Raw genomic sequence first — 27,213 nt, 5'->3', positions numbered from 1 at the left:
ATCCTATGAAAATTCTTTTAGTGAAAGTCTCCTGTTAGTAAACTCAATTTTTGTTATACTATAAAAGTTTTGACTGTTGCCCCTGTTATGAAAAGTGGTTTTGCTGGTTATACAATTCTAGGTTGACATTACTTGCAATACTTTGAGAATATTATTTTGTTTTTGTGAAGTCTGATGTCAGTCTAATTCAGGGTTATGATAGTAGATGTTCAGCAGTTACCTTCCTGGGGGAGAAAGTGTTGGTTTTTAGGTTTATTTCTATGGTGTAATACTCATGCTGTGTTGGGTCAGTTTTGCTGAGCTGGGAGGAATGTGCAGTAGCACACAGTTATGAACTATTTCCCCTATTCTGATTGATAGACATAAGTAATTACTTCGAGAGCACAGATAATAATATGTAGTAAAATAATTAGGAAGTGATGAGTTTCATTTCTTACAACTGCTTTTTGTATTTTTCTACTTGTACATTTATATAATTTAATTTCTACTAATGACCTTTAAAAAAAACTGGCTCACAGAATTCCTGAAAATTTAAGAGTTGGCTCTTGTAAGCCTGTATTAGCCAGCTGTAGCATACCACTCATTTATTTGTTTTTTTTTTTTCAGTAGGTGATCTCTTATTTTTTATTGCTTTTACAATCTTTTTTGTCTTTAGTGTTATTCATTTTTAGTACAATGTGTCTAGGAGTAAATTCTTTTTCATTTATGTATATATCTTTTTTTATATTGTACTTACTCTTTTTGTGGATTCATGGCTTTTATGGTTTTGGAAAATTCTCAGCCATTATGTCACCTGTATTCCATATTTTTTCTGAGTCCCTGATTAGATATTTATTATTTTTATTCTGTTCTCCATGTCTCTTAATAGCTTTTATAGTTTCCATTTTCTTGTATTTTTGTGTGCTTTCTGGCAGATTCTTCATATCTGTCTTCCAGTTCACTAATTCTTTTTTTTTTTTAAGATTTATTTATTTATTTATTTGACAGAGAGAGACACAGGGAGAGAGGGAACACAAGCAGGGGGAATGGGAGAGGGAGAAGCAGGCTTCCTGCCAAGCAGGGAGCCTGATGTGGGGCTTGATCCCAGAACCCTGGGATCATGACCTGAGCTGAAGGCAGACGCTTAATACTGAGCCACTCAGGCATCCCTGGTTCACTAATTATTTTCAGCTGTGTTTAGTTTGCTGTTTAATCCATTGAGATATTAATTCCAACAGTGATTTTTTTCCTCCCTCCCATTTCTTAAAGTCTTATTTGTTTCTTTTCAGTGTCCTGGTCTTTCTTACTCATTTCTTATTGCTTGGTCACTTTTTGGATTCCCACTTTTTTCTTTTTTCACACTTTATATATTATTATTATATATTTTGCATCTAGTGATTCCTGTATGTAAGATCCTTAGGGCTCTTCCTCAGACTCTCAGATCACAGTGGCTTGTTTTTTTTGTGTTCAGGAATATTTTTAAATTGTGAGTTCATATTTGATTTAACTGAACTTTGGGAATCCTGAAGTCTGAATTCAGGGTACTTTTCTCTAATAGCAGATTTGTGAAGGCTTCTCCTCAATTTCTGAGAGACTCTGAGGTTCAGGTTTCCAAATAGGCTATAGACTTCAGGTTTGGTCTTTGGAGACATGTGAGAACATAAACCTGTATGCCATTTGGGCAACCTCATCTCATGTAAAATTCACAGTTCACATTTTAACCCCTCCCTTCTCCTCTTTTTCTTTCTCTTTCATATACTCTTGATTCTTAGAATTTTCCTTTTTTAAAAATAAGCCCAGTGCTGAAGAATTTTGTAATTATCCAATATCTGGTTGTATTATAGTGAGAGTTCCCAAAGAGTCCACCATATTGCCCAAATTAGGTTTTTTCCCCAGAAACCATTGTACATCTAGTTTTGTTTTTTTTTCTTAAGATTTTATTTATTTATTTGACAGAGAGAGAGATAGTGAGAGCAGGAACACAAGCCGGGGGAGTGGGAGAGGGAGAAGCAGGCTTCCTGCCGAGCAGGGAGCTTGATATGGGACTCGATCCCAGGACCCTGGGATCATGACCCGAGCCGAAGGCAGACTCTTAACGACTGAGCCACCCAGGCTCCTTGTACATCTAGTTTTACCGTAGTTCTTCCCATATCCTGGAGACTCAATGTGTAAGAATAACTACTGAGACAGGAGAGCGTAACTGTGATTATATTTTCCCATTATTTAATTGTGTCTCTGTTTGGGTTTTTTATTTTTGCAATGATTTGTTGAATTTCTATGTGCCAGGCACTGTGTTTCATCTTACACTTCCAGCTACTCCATCCCCATATATGTTGAAGATTGACTATTCTCTATGAGTAACAATTGCTTATCAGGCCTCATTGTCAGCAATTTAGCTAGTACTAAAAGAGAAGACCAGAATGATCTGGCCAATATGTTTTAAAGCTTGTTGAAGAAAAAAGAAATTGTACAAAGGTAAATATATATAAACCTAGAAAGAGAAATGATATAATTATTACTTCAAGTTTCTAGTTTCAAACCACAAAAGTAAAGAGAAGTTTACTTGAAACTGTAAAGTCTTTAAATATAACTAGCTGTTAACAGTATTTAAGTATAATTTAGAATTTAAGCCATAGCAAGTCAGGTTATAGTATATGAATAGAAGCATTTTAAACAAGATTGGATTCTGAAACAAAAGTATTTTATAGTATATACTACATAGCTGAAACTAGTCATTTGAGAAAGGAGGGCTTTTTAAAATCTTGTCTCCTTGGAATATTATTTTGTAAAATACTGAATATTTTTGCCATTGATACTTTACAGTTAAATTTATATTTACCTGCAAATACAGTACTTCAATATATTTTTAATACTGAAGAAAATATTAATTGGGTTTACTTTTAATGCTTTTGAACAAAGGGCTAGGGAAATGAAAATTTAAATACTACTTATTTTGGGGGTGTGTGGATGGCTCAGTAGTTAAGCCTCTGCCTTTGGGGGGGGGTCCTGGGATCGAGCCCTTTGTCGGGCTCCTTGCTCAGCGGGAGGCCTGCTTTTCCCTCTCCTACCCCCTCTGCATGTGTTCCCTCTTTCACTGTCTCTCTCTGTCTGTCAAATAAATAAATAATATCTTTAAAAATAAATAAATACATACATACATACATACTACTTGTTCACTTTAGAACTGAATTTTCAGTTGTTTCCATTTCTCAGTTGTAAATATGATTTATAGATTTATTTTCCTCATCTTTAAATGGTATAAGTGTAATGAATAAAACTCAGAATGTAATCTAAGTATCTTAAGCTAAATCTGTAGATTAGAGAGCTTGATTGCAGTTTGCTCAAAAACAAAAAGACTTTCAGACTACATCAGTAGGAAAAATGAAAAAATTTTAAAACACAGGAAGAGAGTGGTCACTTACTTCAATAGTTTCTCTTTTTCTAATGCAAAATTTATTTCACAAAGTCTCTGAAGTGCAAATGGGTACATCAAAGAAGAGAGAATGTAAAAGTACCTTTGGGAGGTTGAAAACATTTATTTTATATCAAAATAATTAATGTACATGGTTCAAAAGAATTAAATAGCAAGGGATGGTATTTAGCAAAACCAAGAAGTCCTATATTCCCCCCCCCCCCATCTTCTTTCCACTTCCTGGAAGGAAACAATTTAACTGTTTCCTCTCTTTTCTTTCTCTTTCTCTATTTTCTTTTTTCTCTTCTTTCCTTTCTTTTTTTTTTAAATCTTTTTTTTTTTTTTAAGATTTTATTTATTTATTTGACAGAGAGAGAGAGAGCAACAGCAGGAACACAAGCAGGGGGAGTGGGACAGGGAGAAGCAGGCTCCCCGCGGAGCAGGGAGCCGGATGCGGGGCTCGATCCCAGGACCCTGGGATCATGACCTGAGCCGAAGGCAGAGATGCTTAACGACTGAGCCACCCAGGCGCCCCTCTTTTTTCTTTTTTTAAAGCTCTACAGTTACTGCCCAGAGTTTCCAGCTATATGCTTATGCTTCTATTTCTACAAGAGACTCTAACCCATTTGCTCCATCTACTTTTCCTCCTAGTATATGACACCATTTTAAATTCTTGTCTTGGATATAAGTTGGAGATATATATATTTTTAACGACTTTATTTTTAAGTAACCTCTATACTCAATGTGGGGCTCAAACTCACAACCCCAAGATCAAAAGCTGCATGCTCCTCTGACTGAGCCAGCTAGGTGTCCCTAACTTTCTAGATATTTTTTTTTTTTTATTCCACCAACTCTGGACAGTGTCTTTTGCTTCTCAACTTTGGAAACTCAGAGTATCCTAGAGTTTCTTTCCCTTCTCTGTACCTGTTTCTACCTTTGTGCTTGTCATCCAAACATTTACTTTTTCGTTGTCACACTTGATAACATTGTGTTACATAACACATTTTAAGTTTTCTTGCTTATCTGAATAGTGACTAGTAAGTGAAAGCACTTCCAGAGTTTCTGCTATGTGCCAAGCACATTAATTATAAGTAAATTAATTATATAAGTTGCATACAAATAGGCACACACACAAGACTTTACGTATATTAAACTTATTTAATCATCAAGTTGACCTTGATGGTTTAGGTGATATGGTCTCCATTTTACCGACAAAGAAATTTAAGTCACTTAGCAAGTGGCAGAGCTGATTAAATTAATTTCTACAAGTTGAAAATCAGTAAACACTGTGCACGGTTCTGAGTAGTTAAAATGTTTCTTAACAGCTAAGGTATGTACTGTTATTATATTTCCTTGTACAATCATTTGTTTGGGGGCTTTAAAATTGCCTCCTTGTTTTTGTGCTAAATTTCTCACATTCCCTCTCTCTTTAAATACCTTCTATGGAGGCCCTTTGGCATCCTTTAGTTTTCATATTCAGTGACCTCCCTACCCTACCCCCTGTGGAGTACATTTACAATATACATTTCTGTTATTTCAAATTATATAGTGTGGCAGATTTTTACATTGATTTTGAAAACGTTTAATTGTGAGATGAGATGGATCTTATACTTTTGTGATACTCTTTAAAATAATTGGAGATAACATGTGCTCTGTAGGTATAATAGAGGAAAGGTTGATTTTTCAGTATCGCACAAGCCCTCTGAACATAGCCATTTTAATGTCTGTTAAGTTTAAAATAGTTATTTAGTAACAAAGACTCAAAGTTTAAGCCACTTGAAACATATATAGGAAGAGCCACTGATTTCAGAATAAGTTATTTGCCACCTACCAAAAACTAGTATGTTGTACCCCCTCTAATGGAACGAAGTAGAAGTTCCTTTATGTAGTTCTGCCTAGATGGCAGGCATGTTCAATGTTGTTCTTTGAAAGTCATTGAGCCCCTACTCCTTTCTACCCATGCTTTTTTCATTTCCAGCTCAGGTTATGTTGGCAAGTTGGTTTCAAAACCAACTGACCTCTGAAACATTGGTGGATGTATACTGGTTCAGAGTATGGGCATTCGAGCCAGACCATCTGGGCTTGAATCTCAGTTCTACCACCAATTATAGATAGGTCTTTGGGCACATTGGTTTTTGTGCCTCAGACTCTTCGCTTGTCAAATGGAGCTAATAATAGCTACTTCACAAGATTGTTGAGTTAGTTTAGTCATTGGAAAGCTGCTACATCAGAGTCTGGGCTAGTAAGCGTTTCACTGCCACCATGATCACCATCCCCCAGTGCAGTAGTCCTCTAAGTGGCCTTTCTTCACTCTGTACCCACCTGTAGCCTCTCCACCACATTGCTACCAGATGATCTTCCTAAAATGAATGGCTGTTCTTACTGACTTCCTCCTTCAAGTCCTCAAGTGTGTCTCTTTTGCTTGCCAGACATGCTCTTTGTACCTGTTATTAAGGCCAATCTGTCTTAATAAAGAATTGGCAGAACTCATAGCCTGGTATGGCTGAGGGGAATCTATTACTCTTCTAGATTCTCTCCTTGAATGATCAATATCATTTTTTGATTCTCTTTCATGTTATTTGTTCATTACTAATAGGGTGATTGCTGTATCTTTTGTCAGTTGTGCAAAATCCAGCCTTAACTATATTTCTGTAGGTGTAGTTATATCTTTATTATTTAGTTGACTAATATATAGATCCAGGCAAATTGAAGAATTTGAGGATGTGATTCTTCATTTTCTTTAATCTGTCTGTTGCTCCTCCCTGGTCAAGTCTAGAAGAGGCTTTATTTTTTCTTCCCTGAGCTGTGGAGGTATACTGTAGAGTTCCTTCTGACTTCCTGGTTCAGTATCACCTCCAAAAATGATACAACATTATAAAAAAATATATAAAAACAAGTAAAACCTTCCAAAGCATTGTGCTCTATAACAGCAGACTTTTCTTTTTCTTTCTCGTATATGTATAAATATTTGATGTGCTTTTAATGTACAGGCCATTTAGATTGTTTTTGTTTTTTTTTTAATATTTTATTTATTTATTTGAGAGAGAGAGTGAGAGAGAGAAAGAGCACAAGAGGGGGGAGCGGGAGAGGGAGAAGCAGACTCCCTGCCGAGCAGGGAGCCCGATGCGGGACTCGATCCCGGGTCTCCAGGATCATGACCTGAGCCGAAGGCAGTCGCTTAACCAACTGAGCCACCCAGGCGCCCGTGACCATTGTATTTTATTTATTTATTTATTTTTAAAGATTTTATTTATTTATTTGAGACAGAGAATGAGAGACAGAGAGCAGGAGAGGGAGGAGGGTCAGAGGGAGGAGAAGCAGACTCCCCGCCGAGCAGGGAGCCCGACGCGGGACTCGATCCCGGGACTCCAGGATCATGACCTGAGCCGAAGGCAGTCGCTCAACCAACTGAGCCACCCAGGCGCCCCATTTAGATTGTTTTTGAATGAAAGACCCCTGTTGCTCTTCTCAAGTACTATTTCTTTTCCGTTCATGTAATGTTCTTTTAGCTCCCTACCCATTGACTGATAAATGTTAAGTTTTGGGCCTTGTTGCTTCCAGTTTTAGCCTTGGTGTTCAAATCAATTTTGGTTATTTTTTTTCCTCATTAGTCTACCAGTTGTTGTTGAGATGTTTTCTGCTGTACAATCTTGTCTTAATATTTATTCATAAAACATTTATAAAGGCAAATGGTACTAAAAAGCCCATAAAAATGATCAGCAGTCCACTTTGCTCCACCATTCCCCCAATCCTACCGCCCCTCCCCCCCCAACACAACTGTGTGGCTGTTTTTTGGGGTATTCATCTACCTATTTTGAAATACTGTTACTATTTCCTCAATTTTATTTCTTTTATTAGATCATGATTTTAAATTCAAGTAACTTTGCCTTTTCTAGTTGATTATCAAAAAGAAATTGTAGATCTCCTTTAAGTCAGAATTAACTTGATAAATTTGTCAGAATTAACTTGATGAATTTCTCCTTAAAATTTCAACCTCAAATATACATTTAAGGCCATTATTTTAAAGCATAGATCTTCACGAAATTTGTTTATTTTACTTTCTTCATTATATTTGGTATTATAATGTTTGCATATTTGTGGATCTTTTTCTAGTTTTTCAGAGTGAGTACTAAGTGTATTCTTATACTTGGTTCCCCTGCACCCCCTTGCCCCGCCCCTTCTTTTCCTTTTTAAAATAAATACAATAAAGGGTATACATTTTCTTTTTAGCATATGTTTTGCTGTGCTCCTAGATTTTTTTTTTTAATTTATTTATTTGACAGAGACACAGCGAGAGAGGGAACGCAAGCAGGGGGAATGGGAGAGGGAGAAGCAGGCTTCCCGCTGAACAGGGAGCCCGATGCAGGGCTCGATCCCAGGACCCCGGGACCATGACCTAAGCCGAAGGCAGGCGCTCAACGACTGAGCCACCCAGGTGCCCCTGTGCTCCTAGATTTTTTACATGAAATGGTCTTTTCATTATTTTCTTCTGACTGATTTGTCTTGATTTTTCTAATTTTATTAGAGTATGACCAACCAATATAATCCATTCTAGCATTTAAAATAGATTATTTTAAAGTTAATTTATGATACCTTTATGATTGATTTTTTTTCATTGTTTCATGGGCACATATAAAATCATAAACTTTATGCAAGAGATAGAAAGTTTTATATATAATTATTAAATCAGATTTGTGGGTTGTTTCTGCCAGTTTCACGATGTCTATGCTCATTTCATTAAATCTGTCCATTTCTGACAAAGATTTAGTGGTTTCTCATTTCAATGAAATGTTTTTCAAGTTTTTCTTACATATTCAATACCTTTTGCTTTATATAACATAGCTTCTAAACGGTTTATGCGTTTGGTCCTCTTAACTTTGAATTCTACATTGTGTGATATGAATGTAGCACTCATGCTTTCTTTCTTTTGGGGCGAATTAGTGGATAGTTCTTGGCCCATTCCTTCATCTTAAAACTTTTCTCAGTTGTTTGATGTTGTATTTCTTACAAACAGTCTGTATATGCCCTTTGTCCTTTTAACCCAATCTGTCTTTCAGTGGGAGAATTCAGCTTCCTTTTTTTATTCTGTGAGTAATACTTGATTTTATTACTTATATTTGTGACTTTTTCCATTTTTCTGAATTTTGCTTTTATTTTCAAGTTGATATTCATTTCTGAGTTTCCTCCTGTTTATGTGGCAGTTCTGTACTTTTCCATTTCATTATTGACCACCTTCCCTTTCATTGGCTCATAATCCAGTTTTTTCTATTTTACCATGTAAAAATGATACCAGCATTTTCCCTCACCTTGATACTCCAACCTTCTCTAATGTACCTAAATTTCTAGAGATAATTTAATTTTTTAGATCCAGATTTTTGTTAGCCTTTTGTATGTGTATGTGTGTGTGTGTGTCAGGAATTCACATTCAGTACTTCTATTACATATTCCAGATAGTTGATTATCCATTTAGATTTAGTTCTGTATAGAAGACAAGGTACATTGCACTCTTGTTTCCTCTCCTCTCCATCTTCCCACACTGAAAGGTCTCATTTCTAATTCAGTTACTGTTTCGTTAAAATCCCTTCTCAAGTCCTTTCCTTAGATGGGGCAGTGGGTGATGTGCTCTTTGAATCCTTAAATTTTGGCAAACACTTCTTTCACACTGACTGTGTGTGTAGGATGTTTGGGTGGTTCTGCTTTTTCTCCCAGCAGTCTCAATTTTACTGTTCTTCTCAGTTCCACTGTTATAAAGTCCCATGTAATTTCATTCTTTTTTAGTTTTAAGTAATTATTCTTTCTGGTAACTTGTAAAGTTTTATTTTTATCCTTAAAGTTGAGGCATTTTAGCATGATGTTCTTGAGTGTGTCTCTTTTATTAGTCCTGCCTGGATCTTGAAGAGCCCTGTGAGCTTGCAATTCAGTCTTTACTTTTTTTCCATATTACTTTATTACCTCTCTCCCATCTTTTCCTTTTCCTCCTTCAAGAGATTCTTCTGGAACTCTTCCTTGGTTGGTACATCAGTTAGGGCTCCTCAGTCTGTTCTTCAGGTTTCTTCTCTTTTCCATTAACGATTTTCGTCTCTTTGTATCTTTACTTTATGCTTTGAGATTTCTTCCAGTTGATCCTTCATGCCATCATCTAGAGTCTATCTTGTCCTTTTTTAAAAAATTTTATTTTATTATGTTATTTTAGTCACCATACATTAGTTTTTGATGTAGTGTTCCATGATTCATTGTTTGCATATAACCCTCAGTGCTCCATTCAATGTGTCCTCCTTAATACCCATCACTAGGCTAACCCATCCCCCCACCCTCCTCCCCTCTAAAACCCTCAGTTTGTTTCTCAGAGTCCATAGTCTCTCATGGTTCGTCTAGAGTCTATCTTGTCCTTTAATTTATCTACTGAATTATTCAGCTTGGGGGTTTTATTTTTACATTTTATTTCAGCTAATATTTTAAATCCATGGAAATTTTTTTTTGTTCTCCGTTGTGCCTCTTCTGAAGTAATCATACTATTTTTGACCTCAGTGTTTCATCTGTGTCCTTCAGAAAATCTGGTAGGTCTGCTCTCTCATACTCTCACCAACTCTTAGATATGTTATTTATGTGCATTGGGGTTCAGGTTGAGTTGTTAGAAGACCTTAGGTTTTTGTAATCCTATAAGTGATGAAAGGTACAGGCATTTCAGCCTCTACTGTAGATGCAGGCATGTTGTGTATTTCATGTGTATACACCTGGGAGACCCTCTACTTTCCTTCTGGTCTCCTTGCATCTCCAGCCTCAAGAGTAGAGGGGATTTCCCCCTCCTGTTGAGCGCCTCCTGAACATCCTTAGAGCAGGGAGGCTGGCCATACTTGTGCATATTATCTGTGTGCACAACTTTTCTGAGTCTTGCTTAGAGCCCAGAGCAGAGCAAGCCCTGTATCAGTCCTCTTTCAAGATGCCCGTCATCCCATGGCCACATTCTTCAGGCCTCATTCACTATCTGTTGGTTCCCAGAGCTGACTGGTTCAAGAAGGTAAATGGATTGGATTTGGGATTAAAGTTGGGGGAGGTAAGTCAAATTTAAGGTCCTCCTTTTCCCCAGAATCCTGAATTTTTATACTTTATTCTTAGCTTCAACTGGTCACCCTTCTGTGCCATTTGTCATGTGTTTAATGGTGTTACAGGAGAGATTTTTAGTTTGAAAGCTTATTTATCTTTGACTGTTTTACCCAACCTTTTGTATGCATACTCTTTTGGACTATATTACAGTTTCTAGGAAGTATCCTTTTCAGATGCACTGTGGACAAATAAACTTTTAGAGGAGAGTTTATTGCTTTTGGATAAATAAAACTCTTCTGGGAGGGTTTATTTGTCCGTATGCAGATTTCACTGAACAAGATATGAATGATCTGAAAATCTTGTACAACACAGAAGCTAGATGAAGTAGGACAGAGACCAAAAATAAGAGCATAAGTAAAGAGAAGAGACAGGAGCTGGAGAAAGAATCAGCTTTGCATTATCAGTGGCATTAGGAAGAAGACATGGCGATAACACAGTAGTTGAAAGCCACAAATAATCAGAAAACCTTATTTTGTCCACTAGTTAAGACCTTTTCGCAAGCTATCTACTAGAGTTGCTGACAAGTAGTATTAGAAGAGATTATACATTAAAAGGACCCATTTTGTTCCAGAAAATTAGAACAAGGAAGCATTCAGTAGAATCTGAGAGGATGAAAGAAAATTCTGTATCCTATATTCATAGGTAGTAAAGTTAGTGCAAATATGTATATGTATGTTTAAACACTCATTTGCCTTAAATATTTGAGGTTTGAATTACGCACACTTGCTCTCCCTAATATTGATATTCAGTTTGTCCTAATGAGCCTCAGGCAAAGAGAATTTGAATTACACAACACGTGTAAACTTCGCATTGAATGGTAATTAGTCTGTTCTGCTTAGTGGCACTTAATGTTGAAGTTAATAGTTCAGTAAAAATTTTAAAAAGCCAGTAGCTTGATCTCCAATATATATGGCATAGATAGGCTGAGAATTAGTAAAAGCTTTTATTCTGTGTCAGTAACAGTTTAATTCCTGACTTTGCATCTAAGTCTCTGTTTTACGTTTATCGCATGTTTGACTCTGGAGTCAGGGGACAGTACGTCTTAACTTTGCCATTTATCACAAGGCCCAGGACAAAGAAAATGTTGTCCAGTATACTAGGGACCATTCTTCCACCATTTTGTTATTTCTTAAATTTTTATTTATCTGGGGTGTTACGGAATATGTTTTTCTTTTTACTTCTCAGTTGTCTTAATTTAAAAAGAGAGCTTTTTTGGTAAAGGGGCAGGTGCGAGAATAGCTGGGTGCCTTGCTTTTATGAAGATTTGTTGGGTTGGTGAAAAGCTGACAGTGGGCATTAAATACCTAGACCAACGTGGGAGTAAAAAGTTATAAAATTTCTGGAGTTTTATACTTAACATCATATGTATGTAATTAAGACAAATTTAAACTTTCTGTGACACAAGAGTCTGTGTCATATACCACTATGGACTTTGCATTAAGAATTCTAGTTTGTCCTACAAAAGGGTTTTAAAAATAAATCACGGGGGGCACCTGGGTGGCTGTCATTAAGCGTCTGCCTTCGGCTCAGGTCCTGATCCCAGAGTCCTGGGATCGAGCCCCTCACCAGACTCCCTGCTTGGCGGGAAGCCTGCTTCTCCCTCTCCCAGTCCCCCTGCTTGTGTTCCCTCTCTCACTGTGTCTTTCTCTGTCAAATAAATAAAATCTTAAAAAAAAAAAATCATGGAAGGACCTCTGTAGAAGTTTTTTTTTGGTACTGAAATTTACTGTTTTTTAATGCTTAATATTAGGAAACATGTTGGTAAGTAAAAATCTGTGTATTTTTAAAAGTCACATTTATAAAAATATGTGTAATACTCCATGAAGGTTGAATATTAACCAGCAATGCTTGGGTGTTCTAGAGCTGTAATTAGAATACTGATCGCAAACTACCAAAATTCAGTGAGTCAACAAACCAATTAAAAAAAAAAAACTCAAGGATATTAGATTTCAAATGTTCTTCCTTAATTTAGTTTGCCCATTATACTTTATTTTAATTATTCATAGTATTGCTTAACATGCCAGGAAATGTCTTGTAATAGAATTTATAAAATAATGTAGTTTCAGTAATATGAATACTATCTTTAGCATTCTGCTTTTAAATCTCAGATTGAGATTTTTTTTTTTTTTTTCAGATTGAGATGTTTTGTAAGGAATCAGCTAGTTTGGTGCATAAAAGCATGTCTTTGCAAGTAACTTTATCCATTTTAGAAGTTTGAAACCAAATGCTCACTTGAGAAAAATAAATGGAATAATTGGTATATGTCATTTTGTTGTTGTTGAGCAAATGAGAAAAAAAATTGAGAAGAAAAAAAATACATAGTCCCACTAACATAGAACAATAATTTTTCATTTTGAGTAGTACCTCTTTTTTTTTTTCAAGTTTTTATTTAAATTCCAGTTAACATAAAATGTAATATTAGTTTCAGGTGTAGAATTGAGTGATTCCTCACTTGCATACAACAAGTGGTGCTCATCACAAGTGCACTCTTTAATCCCCATCACCTATTTCCCCCATCCCCCCTCCCCTCTGGTAACCATCTGTTTTTTCTCTGTAGTTAAAGGTTTTTTGTTCTTACTCCCCCCCCCCCCCGCCCCCGCCCATGTTCATTTGTTTCTTAAATTCCATTTATGGGGTGCCTGGGTGGCTCAGTTGGTTAAGCATCCGACTCTTGATCTCAGCTCAGGTCTTGATCTCAGGATCATGAGTTCAAGCCCCACATTGGGCTACTTAAAAAAAAAAAAAATTCCACATATGGGTGAAGTCATATAGTATCTGTCTTTCTCTGACTGACTTATTTCGGTTAGCATAATAGTCTCTAGCCCCAACCACGTTGTTGCAAATGACAAGATTTCATTCTCTTTTATGACTGAATAATACTCCATTGTGTGTATATATACCACATCTTTATCCATTCATCAGTCGATGGACATTGGGGCTCTTTCCATAATTTGACTATTATCAATAATGCTGCTGTAGGGGCACCTGGGTGGCTCAGTCGTTAAGCGTCTGCCTTCAGCTCAGGTCATGATCCCAGAGTCCTGGGATCGAGTCCCACATTGGGCTCCCAGCTCAGTGGGAAGCCTTGTTTCTCCCTCTTCCACTCCCCCTGCTTGTGTTCCCTCTCTCGCTGTCTCTCTCTCTCTGTTGAAAAATAAATAAAATCTTTAAAAAAAAAATAATGCTGCTGTAAACATCAAGGTGCATGTATCCCTTCAAATTAGTATTTTTGTATCATTCGGGTAAATACCTAGTAGTGCAATTGCTGGATCATAGAGTAGTTTTATTTTTAACTTCTTGAGGAACCTCCATACTGTTTTCCACAGTGATTGTATCAGTTTGCATTCCCACCAACAAAGCAAGAGAGTTCCTTTTACTCCATATCCTTGCTAACACTTATCATTTCTTGTGTTTTTGATTTTAGCCATTCCGATGGATGTGAGGTGATACCTCATAGTAGTTTTGATTTATATTTCCTTGATGATGAGTGATGTTGAGCATCCTTTCATGTGTCTGTTGGCCATCTGTATGTCTGCTTATTCATGTCTTCTGCCCTTTTTTTAACTGGATTATTTTTTTTTGTTGAGTTTTATAAGTTCTTTATATATTTTGTATACTAATCCTTTATCAGATATGTCATTTGCAAATATCTTCTCCCATTCTGTAGGTTTCCTTTTAGTTTTGTTGGTTGTTAGCTTCACATTGAGTATTACTTTCTGATGCTTATTCATATATATGCTTTTTTTGCGGGGGGAGCATAGACCCTAAAAGTATTGTTCATTTTAGGGAAAAGCGTAGCCCCTGCCCAGTATCTTTTCTGTATTGTGCTAGATATTGAAGGGATACAAGATTGGCTTACATAGCACTGATTTTAAGTGGGTGAGTTAGAGGTACAGCATAATAAGCAAACCATGGAGATGTAAATTCTGTTTGAAAATTTGGACATTTATTTGTCATTGGTTCCATTAGGAGGTGGAAGTAAGCAAGAAAGAGCTTTTCTTTCATAGTATTGGTATAGATTTTTGCATGTCAAGGATCTACTTCTGTTTCTTATTCTTACTATTAATGGTAGAGGTTCACAAATATGTTAAGTATGGATTTAAATTTTGCTCCTAAATAGAAAGGTTCTGTGTAGGTTATATATTCTGAGGTACTTATATGAGTGAAAAAGTAGGTAACACATTTAGAATGGAATAGGCAGTGATGAACTCTTTCCTTATCATTGCACAACTGAAGACTTTTCAGTCCATTTAATAACTATTAGGTAAAAATCTTTGTTCTGTTCATTTTTTTTTTTCCTTTGCTAGTAGATGGGAGACCTATTCCTTAGCTCTTGAAATTTGGATAGCAAAAAATAATTGCCTTTTATCTCAAATTGAGAATTATTTTTTCTTGAGTCTTGTGATTCTTTATATTAAAAAGCCATTTAAAATATAATGTCATCCGGCCTGTGGATTAATATTACCCAACTCTGTGACCACTGGCTGTTTTTCTGCATCCTTCTCAATCTTTGCTATAGCTGAATGCTGCATCCCAAGCATAATCTGTGCTTTGATCCCTCCTTGTTGTGCTTCACTCTAGTCCCTGGTCTGCAAGTACTTTCTCATTCTTCTCTTCATAGTAATTCCCTGTTGATCCTCAAGTATCTAGTTCAGGTTTGAATTCTCCATACACTTCTGAATTATTCTTGTCTCATGCCCCCCACGGAATTAACGGGCGCCCCCCTCCCCTTGTTTTTGTTGTCCTAGCACGTTATCGGTGGCTCTTGGAACCCCCACGGCTCCCGGCTACATCCTTGTTACTGAGAGTCGGGCTGTGTGTTACCCTTCTGTGTATCTCCCAGGACAGGCCCTCAGTGAACACCTGTTGAACTGAGACGGTTAGAGCGCCATGCTCGTCGTGCCGGGGCGGACGGCTGGGCCCCCCTGAACTCCTGGACCATCGTGGCCCTCGCCCAGCCTGTCCCCACCTGTTAGGCCGAGGCTCTGGCTGTGTCTTGCAGTGAATCTGCGAGCAGTCAAAGAGAGATCCTTCTCGTGGAGGTGGAGCATGCCGGGAAGCGGGCTTGCACCTCCTGGTTGCTCCGCAGCTCTGAGTTGCATCTTCTTGTCCCGTTTCTGCAGGACCCTAACAGGAGCATCCACACCAGCAGCAGCAGCTGCAGCAGCAGCAGCAGCAGCAGCAGCAGTAGCAGCAGCAGCAGCAGCAGCAGCAGTAGCAGCTGCAGCAGCAGCAGTAGCAGCTGCAGCAGCAGCTGCAGCAGCAGCACCAGTTTTTCAAAGCCTCACAAATTAATGAAGGAGCACAAGGAAAAACCTTCTAAAGACTCCAGAGAACATAAAAGTGCCTTCAAAGAACCTTCCAGGGATCACAACAAATCTTCCAAAGAATCCTCTAAGAAACCCAAAGAAAACAAACCACTGAAAGAAGAGAAGATCGTTCCGAAGATGGCCTTCAAGGAACCGAAACCCATGTCAAAAGAGCCCAAACCAGACAGTAACTTACTCACCGTCACCAGTGGGCAGCAAGACAAGAAGGCTCCCAGTAAAAGGCCCCCCGCTTCAGATTCCGAAGAACTCTCAGCCAAAAAGAGGAAGAAGAGTAGCTCAGAGGCTTTATTTAAGAGTTTCTCCAGTGCGCCCCCACTGATCCTCACGTGTTCTGCCGACAAAAAACAGGCAAAAGATAAGTCTCATGTCAAGATGGGAAAGGTCAAAATTGAAAGCGAGACCTCCGAGAAGAAGAAGTCAACTTTACCGCCGTTCGACGATATCGTGGATCCCAACGATTCCGACGCGGAGGAGAACATGTCCTCCAAATCTGACGTGAGTAGCCTTGTGGGTTTCCCTCCTCTCCCTTGTTAGTCTTCAGATTCTCTTTCGTGTGGCTGCAGGATAAGGAGCCAGGGAAGAAAATGACAGCTGAGCCATGAAGTGGTAGCATGGAAGTACCTAGAAGTGAATTTCCTTAACTCATGGAAAGAAGGAAATGAGATCATTAAAGAATCTGCACACACTTGGGCAGCAACTTAAATTCTTAAAGGAAGATACATTCCATAGAATAATGGGCCATTTGAATAGTAGCCGCAGAATTGAGATGCGCATTAGAGCTTAGTTTACTATGCTTTTCGGTGAGTGTTGATTTAGGAAAATGAGAAGAAGGCAATAGAACTTGAATATATGAGAAAATAAATTTGAAAGAGAAAGTTAGAAAATATTGGGGTGTGGCTCTAATGTTGATCGTTTTGGTGCAGGGATGTAATTTGTTTACAAAGATGGAAAGCTGGTCATGGTGTTTTTTTTTAAGCAGTGTTGTTTTAATTGATGTCACAATGTACTGTATATATATTTAAAATGATTAATTCGGTAGATTTTTGAGTTGTATGTGTGCTTGTGAAACCAGGTGGTGGTATTTTGAAAATGAAACGTTTGATTTTGTTTTCCTTGGCTAGCCATTGATTTGGGAGGGGGCGGGGAGTGTGATCTTCATTATGTTTTTGCCGATGGATAGGATTATCTTTTATGGATGCCTAAAAGACCATCTGACCCTCTAACGTCCCTCTGAAATGTTATCTGATGTTGGAGATTTAAACCAATAATTACAGATTTCTCAGAGATGAAAGGGATTTTCACGTTATCTCTTCTAATTTCCCACCAGTGTAAGAAATCTTAACACTTCTAATGACAGAACTGTTAGTCATTTGAAAAGTATTCCATTCCATTTCTGGAGAATGAACATTACTTACTATGAACTCACGTTTGCTTTGTTACAAACTTTAGCCGCCTTTAGTTGCTTATTACGATCAGACCAAATAATCTCCTTACTTTGGCTTGTCAGTATTTCTAAACAATGATCAAGGAAGATGTCTGGCTAAAACTGGCTGGCAGTTTGAGAATATTTCTCTTTCTGTCCCATACACACATTCCTAATTTAAATGCTGGCAGAGGTGGGGGGACTGAGCAGCAGAATCTCTCTTCTGCATTTGCTCTCGGTAGAAGGGAAGTCAGGGCTAGGACATGGTGTCAGTACTGATCCCCAGTTGTTGAGAGACTACTTCCTTCCCTACTACCTTCTACAGCTAATCTTGAAAATTTTTTTTAAGATTTTATTTTTCCTTATTTTAGTGAGAGCGTGAGCGAGCAGGGGGTGGGGAAGCAGAGGGGGAGGGAGTGAGAATCCGAAGCAGACTCCATGCTCAGTGCGGAGCCCAACGTGGGGCTCCATCCTACAACCTTGAGATACGACCTGAGCCGAAACCAAAAGTCGGTCACCTAACTGACTGAGCCACCCAGGCATCCCTAATCTTGAATTTTTAATACAAGATTATTTATTTATTTATTTATTTATTTATAGCCACTCACGGGGGGAGGGGCAGAGGGAGAAGCAGGCTCCTCCCCCAGCAGGGAGCCCGACGTGGGCTCGATACCAGGACCTGGAGATCATGACCTGAGCCAAAGGCAGATGCCCAACCAACTGTGTCACCCAGGTGCCCCCCAATCTTGAAATTTTAATAGAAAACCAGATTGGGAGTAGAGTAGCATATAAAATACAAGATATTGGCGTGATTTGTCCCAGTGTTTGGCAAATGTTTTATAGTGATAGTTTATTGAATGAAGATGAGAACTAATGGGTTTGCTCCAATATATCTCAAGCATCTATTTTTCCTCCTGTGCTTTTTACTTAGGCTCTTCTTAATACAAAACTTGTTCTTAATGCAGATGTTATTTGGAAATTTTTTCTGTATGGTTGACTTTTACTTCAGATCACTCTAAAATGTTCATTGAGCCTCTTGGGATGTGATTAGTCTATCAATATTGTCAGGTTTAGCAACTTTGTCTTTCTGTATTCTGACATGTTGTGATTCTTGTAGAGCAGAGGTTTTCAAATTGTGGCTTCTGATTCACTGGTGAGCCATGAAACCAATTTAGCATGTCATCAGCAGTATTAAAAAAAAAAATCAGAATATGTTATAATTAGTATGGGTAAGTAATGGTTTGTAAAAATTTTATTTCATAGGATGTGTGTATTCCTTACAGTAGGTTGTGGTCAAATTCTGAAAGGCATCATTCTTGAATGTTTGCTGATTTATGAGAAGATCAAATGACATTCATAAAGCAAAGTTCTTTCTACATGAAATTATCACAAATAATCATTCTCTTTAGATAACTCTGTATATTCTTGTTTTTGTCTCTTGCTCCCTCCCTTTTATGAATGATTTATAAGATATGGCTTTTCATAAACTTCATGTTCAACTTAGTGTATTTATCCAAAGCAGTATCTTAAAAAATCTTTTGGAGTGAAGAATTAGAATTGTAATTCCTTACAATAGGTAGCATGTGTTCAAAAACAATTCATGACATATCAGAGCCACACATCCGGTGATTGTTACAAGACTTTTTAAAACGGGTTCTGCACATCATTACAGAGAAAGCCTCTAAAGACTTTTAGGCATTATTTGGGTATAAAACCCAACAAATGTACTTCCTTTATCAGTTTTCTGGTAGTAGTGCTTTTATTATTGCTGTTGTTGGTTTAATTCTCTGCATGTAGGTGGTGGAGACAAAGAGAATTGACAAAGCGGTTCCAGATAAGCCAGGGCCCCAAACACCTTTCTGTGAGCGAAGGAGATAAAAGGGGGCTGAAATTCCCTTTATCCAATGGTAGAAATCACCTTTGTTTGGTTTTCTTCCTACTTGGTGTCCCTCCTGTGGGCAAGACAGAAGGAGTGGGAGGCCATTGTAATGGAGAGCAGTGAGAAGCCCAAATCCTCCCTTGGCCAGTAATGGATTTGTTAGCTTAGGACAGGCCCAATTTCAGGGGGCACTGTTCACAGTGTCCTGGTGGTGAGTGTGTCTGCATCTGAGTAAGTGTGATAAGATGACCTGATCTCGCTAACGTCCTTTCCAGCTTTGTTATTTGAATATGAGCCAGACTTGTGTTCATTTATGGCAGATGGGGTAGTGGGGTAATTTTGGACACAATGGGCAGAGATCATGGACTTTGAAACAGAAGAAAGAGACAAAAAAAGAAATTGGAAGAGTGTGAAGAATTAGGAAGGGCTAGGGAGAAAAGATTATTGACCTGGTAAGCCTGTGAAGTACACATCTTACCTCAGTACATGTTAGTTATAATTAAAAGGAAGAACTTTTTAAAGAAGTTTTCCATAATTAAGGTAGATTCAAGTTTTATTTAAGAATAAAATCAGTGTTATTACGATGGATTAGGAAGCTCAGATTGCTGATTCAAATGGTTCTTTTGGATTAAGATTTTTATATACTTCGTGTAGAAAAGTAAAAGTACATCCATGCCTACATGTTTTTTGAGGGATCATTTATTTGTTAAGTGCTTAGGCAGTTAGGTAGGTAGTCAAGTAATCGAGTAATTAAGGAGTTTGTATTGTGATTTTAGGCTATGTTTGGAAGCCCAGCTTTTCCGGTAATCTTGGGCAAACGTTTTTAACCTTCTGTATTTCTTAATTAATTCTTTTGTAAGATGGAGATCATAATAGTGTTTACTATGTAGGATTATTGTGAAAATGCTCAGTCTGGGGAAAGTACATAGCATGTTAACCAAAAAAATATTAGTTAACTATGATTATGTATGATGTGGCTTCTGGAAATCTTTATAAGCTATAGCTTTGGAAGAGATTTTTTGCTCTTCAAAAATACCGTAGAATTCTAATGTCCTTTTTCAAGGCTGTGGGCTATATGTTTTTAAGGGGACAAAGTACTTGGCATCTATGTCCTATTGCTCTGGATTTTGTCTTGAGGTATATGGCCTTGATATTGATATGCATTTGTTGCATGGTAACTGGAAAAATACAGGATGAAGAGTCTAAGTTTTAAATCAGAAGTTAAGCGAAAGTTTCCCAGGATCTTTTAGCTTTTAAATTAAAATAGATAAAGGACAAGAACATAGCTAGCACTGCATCAGGGAGGCACTTGGTTGTTCTTTTTTATTGCTGTTCCTCTTAAAGGAAGACGTTCTAAGAAATGAGTTACCTTTGGGTTATTATTAATGTTACACAGAATCATTTTTAAGTACATTTTGCAATCCCTGAAGTGTTTTTTCTAAAGAAATTCAATATTATCACATGAAAGTACATCAGTGACTCCCCCCCCCCCCCACAGAATTCAAGAGGTACAAGGTGGGTGGATAGGGAGGTAGAAGGACTGGTTTATAGTGGGTGAGCATTTAGCAAATACAGAAATCATGATAAGAGCATGTTTTTGCTATGTCTGTAAATGTTAGCATGAAGAATATTTTACCTTCAAGGACCTAGGTAAGTCCCGTTAGAGTAAAGCTGTTCTTGGTTTAGGAAATCATCATTTTGTGGTCATGATGGTCATTTATGGAAAGTGACCTTACTAGTGCAGCTGGAAGGGTGGGAATCTGTATCAGGGTCAAGTAAAAGTTTATAATTGGAGTTTGTATTAACTTGTTTAAACTTGAATCGACAATTAAAAAGTACCCAAAATATCTATTGCCCTTCCTGTAATTTCCTAGGTTTTGTTTTTCATATAATTCAGCTTCTGAAGAGAAGTCTGTGGAGTTGATCTTGTTTTGTGATATGAGGGAGTTTGGTCTTCATAGCACAGAAGGAGGGGAAAAAGAGTAAAATAAAATTGGAGTGACTATTTATAGTCAGATTTGGTTATGGTAGCAATTACCTCATCATTGCCTTTGCTTTTTGCTTTGCTTTATAGAGATTTAATTGTAATTTAAAAGCACAGTCGTTAAAAGGTTTAATTGTCTTTCCTTGAAAATTGGCAGATTGCATTTGGTAAAATGTTACAGACTTCAACCTGCAGTGTGAGGAATGAGATTGTAATCCTGTCTTTCCATACTTTGGCTTACCAGTGTTTTCTCGGATAAAATCTTCCTGTGGGAAAAGGATGAAATCTCATCAGATGGTAGCATTTTACCAGGGGCGGTGGTGGTTCAGCTGCAGGATAAAGACTGCAAACCACCTTAGCCAAAGTTTCTTTGAAAAAGAAAAAAAGAAGGAAAAAGAAACTTCCCTTCTCTTGTTGTGCCTCATTTCCTCCCACCCCACCCTGTTCCGTGCCCTGCTTAAACTGTCTCGAGTTGGCAGTAAACGTCCTGCTGTGGAAGCACTGGCCTTAGGTTTTTATGTGATGGAAGGTTGTAGCAGTCAGAGAAGAAGGTCTTTATTGTATTTTCAAAGTGGCTTTTTTAATGACTTGTAATTCCGGCAAATGCAAGAGCTGTAAAGTCTGTAAGTATGGTGAACGAGCAGCTGGAGAGGCCATTCATTAAAGGGCGGCCCTGCCTGGTAGGGGGGAGGGAAGGGGTGGACCCTCATTCTGGACTCCTGTTCTCTGCATTTTATAACGGAGGTAAACATACCTGAAGGGTTGCAGTTCCTCCTCGGGTAGATTCAGCTCATTGTGGAACATTCATTAAAATTCACCTGGCCTTATTTTCCAATGCTTTTGCGTTTGTTTGCTGTGTAAGGTGTGATGGGTAGAGGGGAGGGGATGGTCCAGCCAATCGACTGTTCATTTATTAAGCCACTTGACTAACTTAGTCCAAAACAGGATTTGGCGCAGTTTTTAAAAGGGAGATTTTTACTTTAAGACAAAGTTAGGGGGCTTCCGCTCTTTCTTGTTTGTCTACCATACTCAGCCTCAATTGTTTCTTAGTTTTTAAATTAAAGAATTCCTTAGAAGCCTTTCGGTAGCTGAGGGCCATGGACAGACAGGAGGCTCTGTCATTGCACAGTTGGTTACCACCAATAATTGCTAAAACTCCGTATTTTTACTTACTTGTATTGAATTGAATCTCTCAATAAATTCCATGAGCTTCCTTTAAGAGAGCTGCATCGCCTATTCATTGCACTAGTGTTTCTTACTCTAGGGCCCATGATCTTTACCTAATTGTCTCATCTGTCATCTTTAGACACAAAATCAAAGATGTGATTCAACATGGTCTTTGCATGGCCAGCCTTACCATACCACAGGGAGACTGTATGGTTGTAGTTAAACATGCCTTGAGCGCTTTCTATGTGCAGTCACCAGTCTAAGCACTTGATTTGTTTCAACTCACTTAACTCTCAAAGCAACTTTATGAAATAGGTACTATTATCCCCATTTTATTTTATTTTATTTATTTATTTTTTAAGATTTTATTTATTTGACAGAGAGAGAGATAGCGAGAGCAGGAACACAAGCAGGGGGAGTGGGAGAAGGAGAAGCAGGCCTCCTGCGGAGCAGGAAGCCCGATGCAGGGCTCGATCCCAGGACCCTGGGATCATGACCTGAGCCGAAGGCAGACGCTTAACGACTGAGCCACTCAGGCGCCCCAATTATCCCCATTTTATAGATGGGGAAACTGAGGCTCAAAGGTTAAGAGACTTGCCTAAAGTTGCCAGCTGGTGGATCCAGAATTGGATCCTACTTGGTAGAGAATTCACTCAAGAGGAATTTTGGAATGAAGCAAATCTGATTTTCTCATGAATTCATATTACATTTGCAGAGTTGGGCTTTCATGAAATTGGCCTCACACTGTGAAAGCCTTTGATGTCATAGTCTTGTTCCATTTATGAGTCATGTTTCTTTGACCTACCTATTGATTTGGGCTTTTACCAACAGCCTTCAGGAAGTGACAGGTCATCCTTAGAGCTGGATTTGGCACCCAGAGCCTGAAGTGAGGGAGGAGCTTTGAAGTGTCCAGGAATCTCTGACTTCTCACACAGGCTTGCTGCAACTACGGCAGACTCTCATGGCTCTGTTTTTCACATTGTTACATCATCAGCGCTGTTTTCCTGTTCCCAGAATTTTCTCACTTGCTTTTGTGAGTAATTTATGTTTAACAGAGCTGAGCTGCAATATCAAGCTTTCCCAGAAGGTGCCACCAAATAACAAATGGTGTCCTATGGTTTGAAGATCACTTCTTTTTTTTTTTTGAATCTTCTAACTATATTTTGTAATTTCATGTTATACATGTTATTCAAAATGTAGGCTGCACTTTCTGTGAATCAGGGGGCAAGATAATGCAATGGCATAGATCAGAGAGTGGTTTTCTTTTGGTGTCTAGGTAATTATTTAATCAAGTTTGAGAAATTGTTCTCAGTAGGTAACAATTTATGACTGTAAACTTTCAAGGCAGTGTCAAAGTCCACAAAGAAAAATCACCCCTAAGAGGCTACTTTAGGTCACAAAAGGTGACTGCACAGTGAGATGTTCCCAGATAACGTCGAAGATCCTTCTATTAGGAGAAAATGGAAAAGTATTTACGGACATATTTGGGGGCAACAAACTTTGCCTTTGAATCCTGTGGGGGCACTGGGATAGGGAGAAATACTCAGAATTGGTGACACAGAGAAAAGGAAATTTTCTTGCCTTTCTTGGTCATGAGAGAAAATGTATGGGATCCTCAGATGTGATGTGATGTGATGTTACATATTTATTTAACCATTTTTGGGTTCAAGTATAATTAACATACAGTGTTATGTTAGTTTCCAGTGTACAATATAATGATCCAACAATTTGATACATTAGCGCTTATCATGATAAGTGTACTCTTAATCCTCTTCACCTATTTCACCCATCCCCCTACCCATCTCCCGTCTGACAACCACCAGTTTGTTCTGTATTTAAGAGTCTGCTTTTTTGTTTCTCTTTTTCTCTTTGTTTATTTGTTTCTTAAGTTCCACATATGAGTGAAATCATATGATATTTGTCTTTCTCTGACTTATTTCGCTTAGCATTATATCCTCTGGATCATCCATGTTGTTGCAAATGGCAAGATGTCATTCTTTTTTAGGACTGTGTAGTATTCCATTGTGGTAGAAGATGTGGTATATATCACATCGTCTACAGTCATTCATCTGTGGATGGACACTTGGGCTGCTTCCATATCTTGGCTATTGTAAATAATGCTGCAGTAAACATAGGGGTACATTTGAGGTACCACCATACTGTTTTGCACAGTGGCTGCGCCAGTTTGCATTCCCACCAGCAGTACACAAGGGTTCCTTTTTCTCCACATCCTCATCAACACTTGTTTCTTATGTTTTTGATTTTAGCCATTCTGACAGGTATGAGGTGATATTGCATCATGGTTTTGATTTGCATTTCCCTGATGTTACTCAGCTTGCCATCTGGATATCCTCTTTGGAGAAATGTCTGTTCAGGTCCTGTATTCATTTTTTAATTGGATTATTTGGTTCTTTTTGGAATTGAGTTGTTTAAGTTCTTTACATATTTTAGATATTAACCCCTTATCAGATATATCATTTGCAAATATATTTTCCCATTCAGTAGGTTGCCTTTTTGTTTTGTTGATGGTTTCCTTTCCTGTGCAAAAGCTTTTTATTTTGGTTTAGTCCCAATAGTTTAATTTTGCTTTTGTTTCCTTTGCCAGAAGAGACATATCTAGAAAATTTTTTCTACCGCTAATGTCAAAGAAATTACTGCCTATGTTTTCTTCTAGGAATTTTAGGGTTTCAGGCCTCAGATTTAGGTCCTTAATTTATTTTGAGTTTATTTTTGTGTATGGTGTAAGGAAGTGGTCCAGTTTCTTCAGTTTCTTTTTTCTTTTTCTTTCTTTTTTGCCTGTAGCTGTCCAGTTTTCCCAACATCATTTGTTGAAGAGACTTTTTTCCCATTGTATATTCTTGTCTCCTTTGTTATAGATTAATTGACCATTAAAAAGTTTGGGTTTATTTCTGGACTCTATTCTGTTCCATTGATCTGTATATCTATTTTTGTGTTAGTACCACACTATTCTGATTACTGCAGCTTTGTAGTATATCTTGAAAGTTAGGATTGTGACACCTACAATTTTTTCTTTGTTTTCAAGATTATTTTGGCTATTTGGGGTCTTTTATAGTTCCATACAAATTTTAGTGTTATTTGTTCTAGTTCTGTGAAAAATGCTTTTGGTATTGTGATAACGGTTTGCATTGACTCTGTAGATTGCTTTGGTTAGTATGTATGTTGTAATGATAGTGGTTCTTCCGATCAGTGAGCATGGGAGATGTTATTTTAAATAAATAAATAAAGTAAGTAAGTAAATAAAGTAAGGTGCCCTGGTTTGGAACCTCAGTGTTTAGAATTATGGTACTTTTTTTTTTTTTTAATTAAATTCTTGACACCTGCTTTATTTTGTGGCTCTTTTATTTATTTATTTATTTTTTTACATATGATAAACTGCTATATCACTTTGAGTACCTACAAACATTTCCTTCTAAACAAGTTTAAATTTTTAAAGATATTTTTTGATTACTTTAGTGATGTTTAGTAACATTCGAAAATATTTATGTGGTAGATACTCCTGTATATAAACACTGTGTTAGATGGTACAGATGGTACAAAATTAGAATTTAGGCTGAGCTTGGAAGAAAGAAAAGCATGAATAAGAGGGGATGAGGGGTGGAGTAGGCAGGACAAGCCGTTCTTGATCAGAGGAAACAACTTGGAAAAAAAAAAAAAAAAGAACTGTTGGCAAACATAGCTTATTCTATGTTGTCCTTACTGAGAATGAAGAGAGATCTTATAAGTGAATCCTGCCACGAATTTATCAAACTGGTTTATCAGGAATGAAGGAAGCCTTATCGAACTCTATTCTTGCTGGGAGTGTGCTGGACACTGTCACTCAATACCCTCTTTTTTTTTTTTTAAGATTTTATTTATTTATATGAGAGAGAGAGAGAGAGAGAACACAATTAGAGAGAGGAGCAGAGGGAGAGGGACAAGCAGACTCCATGCTGAGCACAGAGCCTGACACGGGACTCAATCCCAGGACCCTGAGATAATGACCCAAGCCAATATCAAGAGTCAGACGCTTAACCAACTGAGCCATCCAGGCGCCCCTTGATACCCTTTTCTAATCCATGTAGTTTGTGTCATAGCTTTTGTTCTCCTCCTACAGATGTAGATGTGGCAGAGCTAGAATTTGAATCCAGTTTTCACTAATGCCAAGCCCCATGCTTTTTTGTACCATATCACCAATTACACCTTATTGAGAGAGAAATCACATCAAGTGAAAACCACTGTGGCACTGATAAAACATTTTCCAGAAAAAAATCTAGCTGGGAAGATTAACTAGGTAATGGTGCCACAGTTCATTGAAAGGGGTAGAGTAAGAAATAAGATGTAGCCACAATACTTGGATACTTGGCTATGAATAATGGGGAGCAAGAGGACCTGGCTGGGATTTCCAAAATGATGATCAACTCATGCTTCCTATGCATCCCTACATTTTCTAAGAAGCAGAATTGCAGAAAGTATTGAATAGCTGTGCTACCTTGGAGTCTATCCAAGTGAACCGTCTTATTAGATTGTATCATATACTTCACACTTGGGACAAGACATGGCCAGGGTTACTGTGTGAGAGGTCCCATTTACTTTATTGCATCATCTAAGGGTTGTACTCATGAAGGACCTGAAGAAGGAAGGTAGGTTCAGAGTTCTACAAGATAGTGGCGTAGGAGGATCCTGAACTTGCTACTTCCCATGGACACAGCAAATCTACAGCTACATATGGACGGACCATTTCCCTCTGAAAAAGATCTGAAAACTAGATGAACTGCTTCTCTAGAAAAAGAGATAAAATAACCACATCAAGACAGGTAGGAGAGGCAAAGACTCAGTCTCACCAAAAACCCCACTCAGTGCTTCTCTTAGAGGAGCAAGGGGTTGGTGCTCCCCACATCAGGTGCCCAACCCTTGGGATCTATACTGGAAAGAAAA

The 27,213-nt window shown here is 37.9% G+C and overlaps 1 protein-coding gene across 1 annotated transcript in view; it reads left to right on the top strand.

Moving 5' to 3' along the window:
• MLLT3 (MLLT3 super elongation complex subunit) overlaps nucleotides 1-27,213 on the top strand; it is a 282,058-nt gene that overhangs the window by 192,875 nt on the left and 61,970 nt on the right. Inside the window, exon 5 of the mRNA XM_044920508.1 lies at nucleotides 15,619-16,320. Coding sequence (XP_044776443.1) covers nucleotides 15,619-16,320 — 702 coding nt within the window. The remainder of the gene's footprint in view (nucleotides 1-15,618; nucleotides 16,321-27,213) is intronic.

This window comes from Neomonachus schauinslandi, chromosome 13 (genome assembly GCF_002201575.2).
Source record: "Neomonachus schauinslandi chromosome 13, ASM220157v2, whole genome shotgun sequence".
Lineage (NCBI taxonomy): Eukaryota > Metazoa > Chordata > Mammalia > Carnivora > Phocidae > Neomonachus > Neomonachus schauinslandi.
Note: the sequence above shows the minus strand (reverse complement) of the source record. Positions and strands in the feature narration are given on the sequence as shown.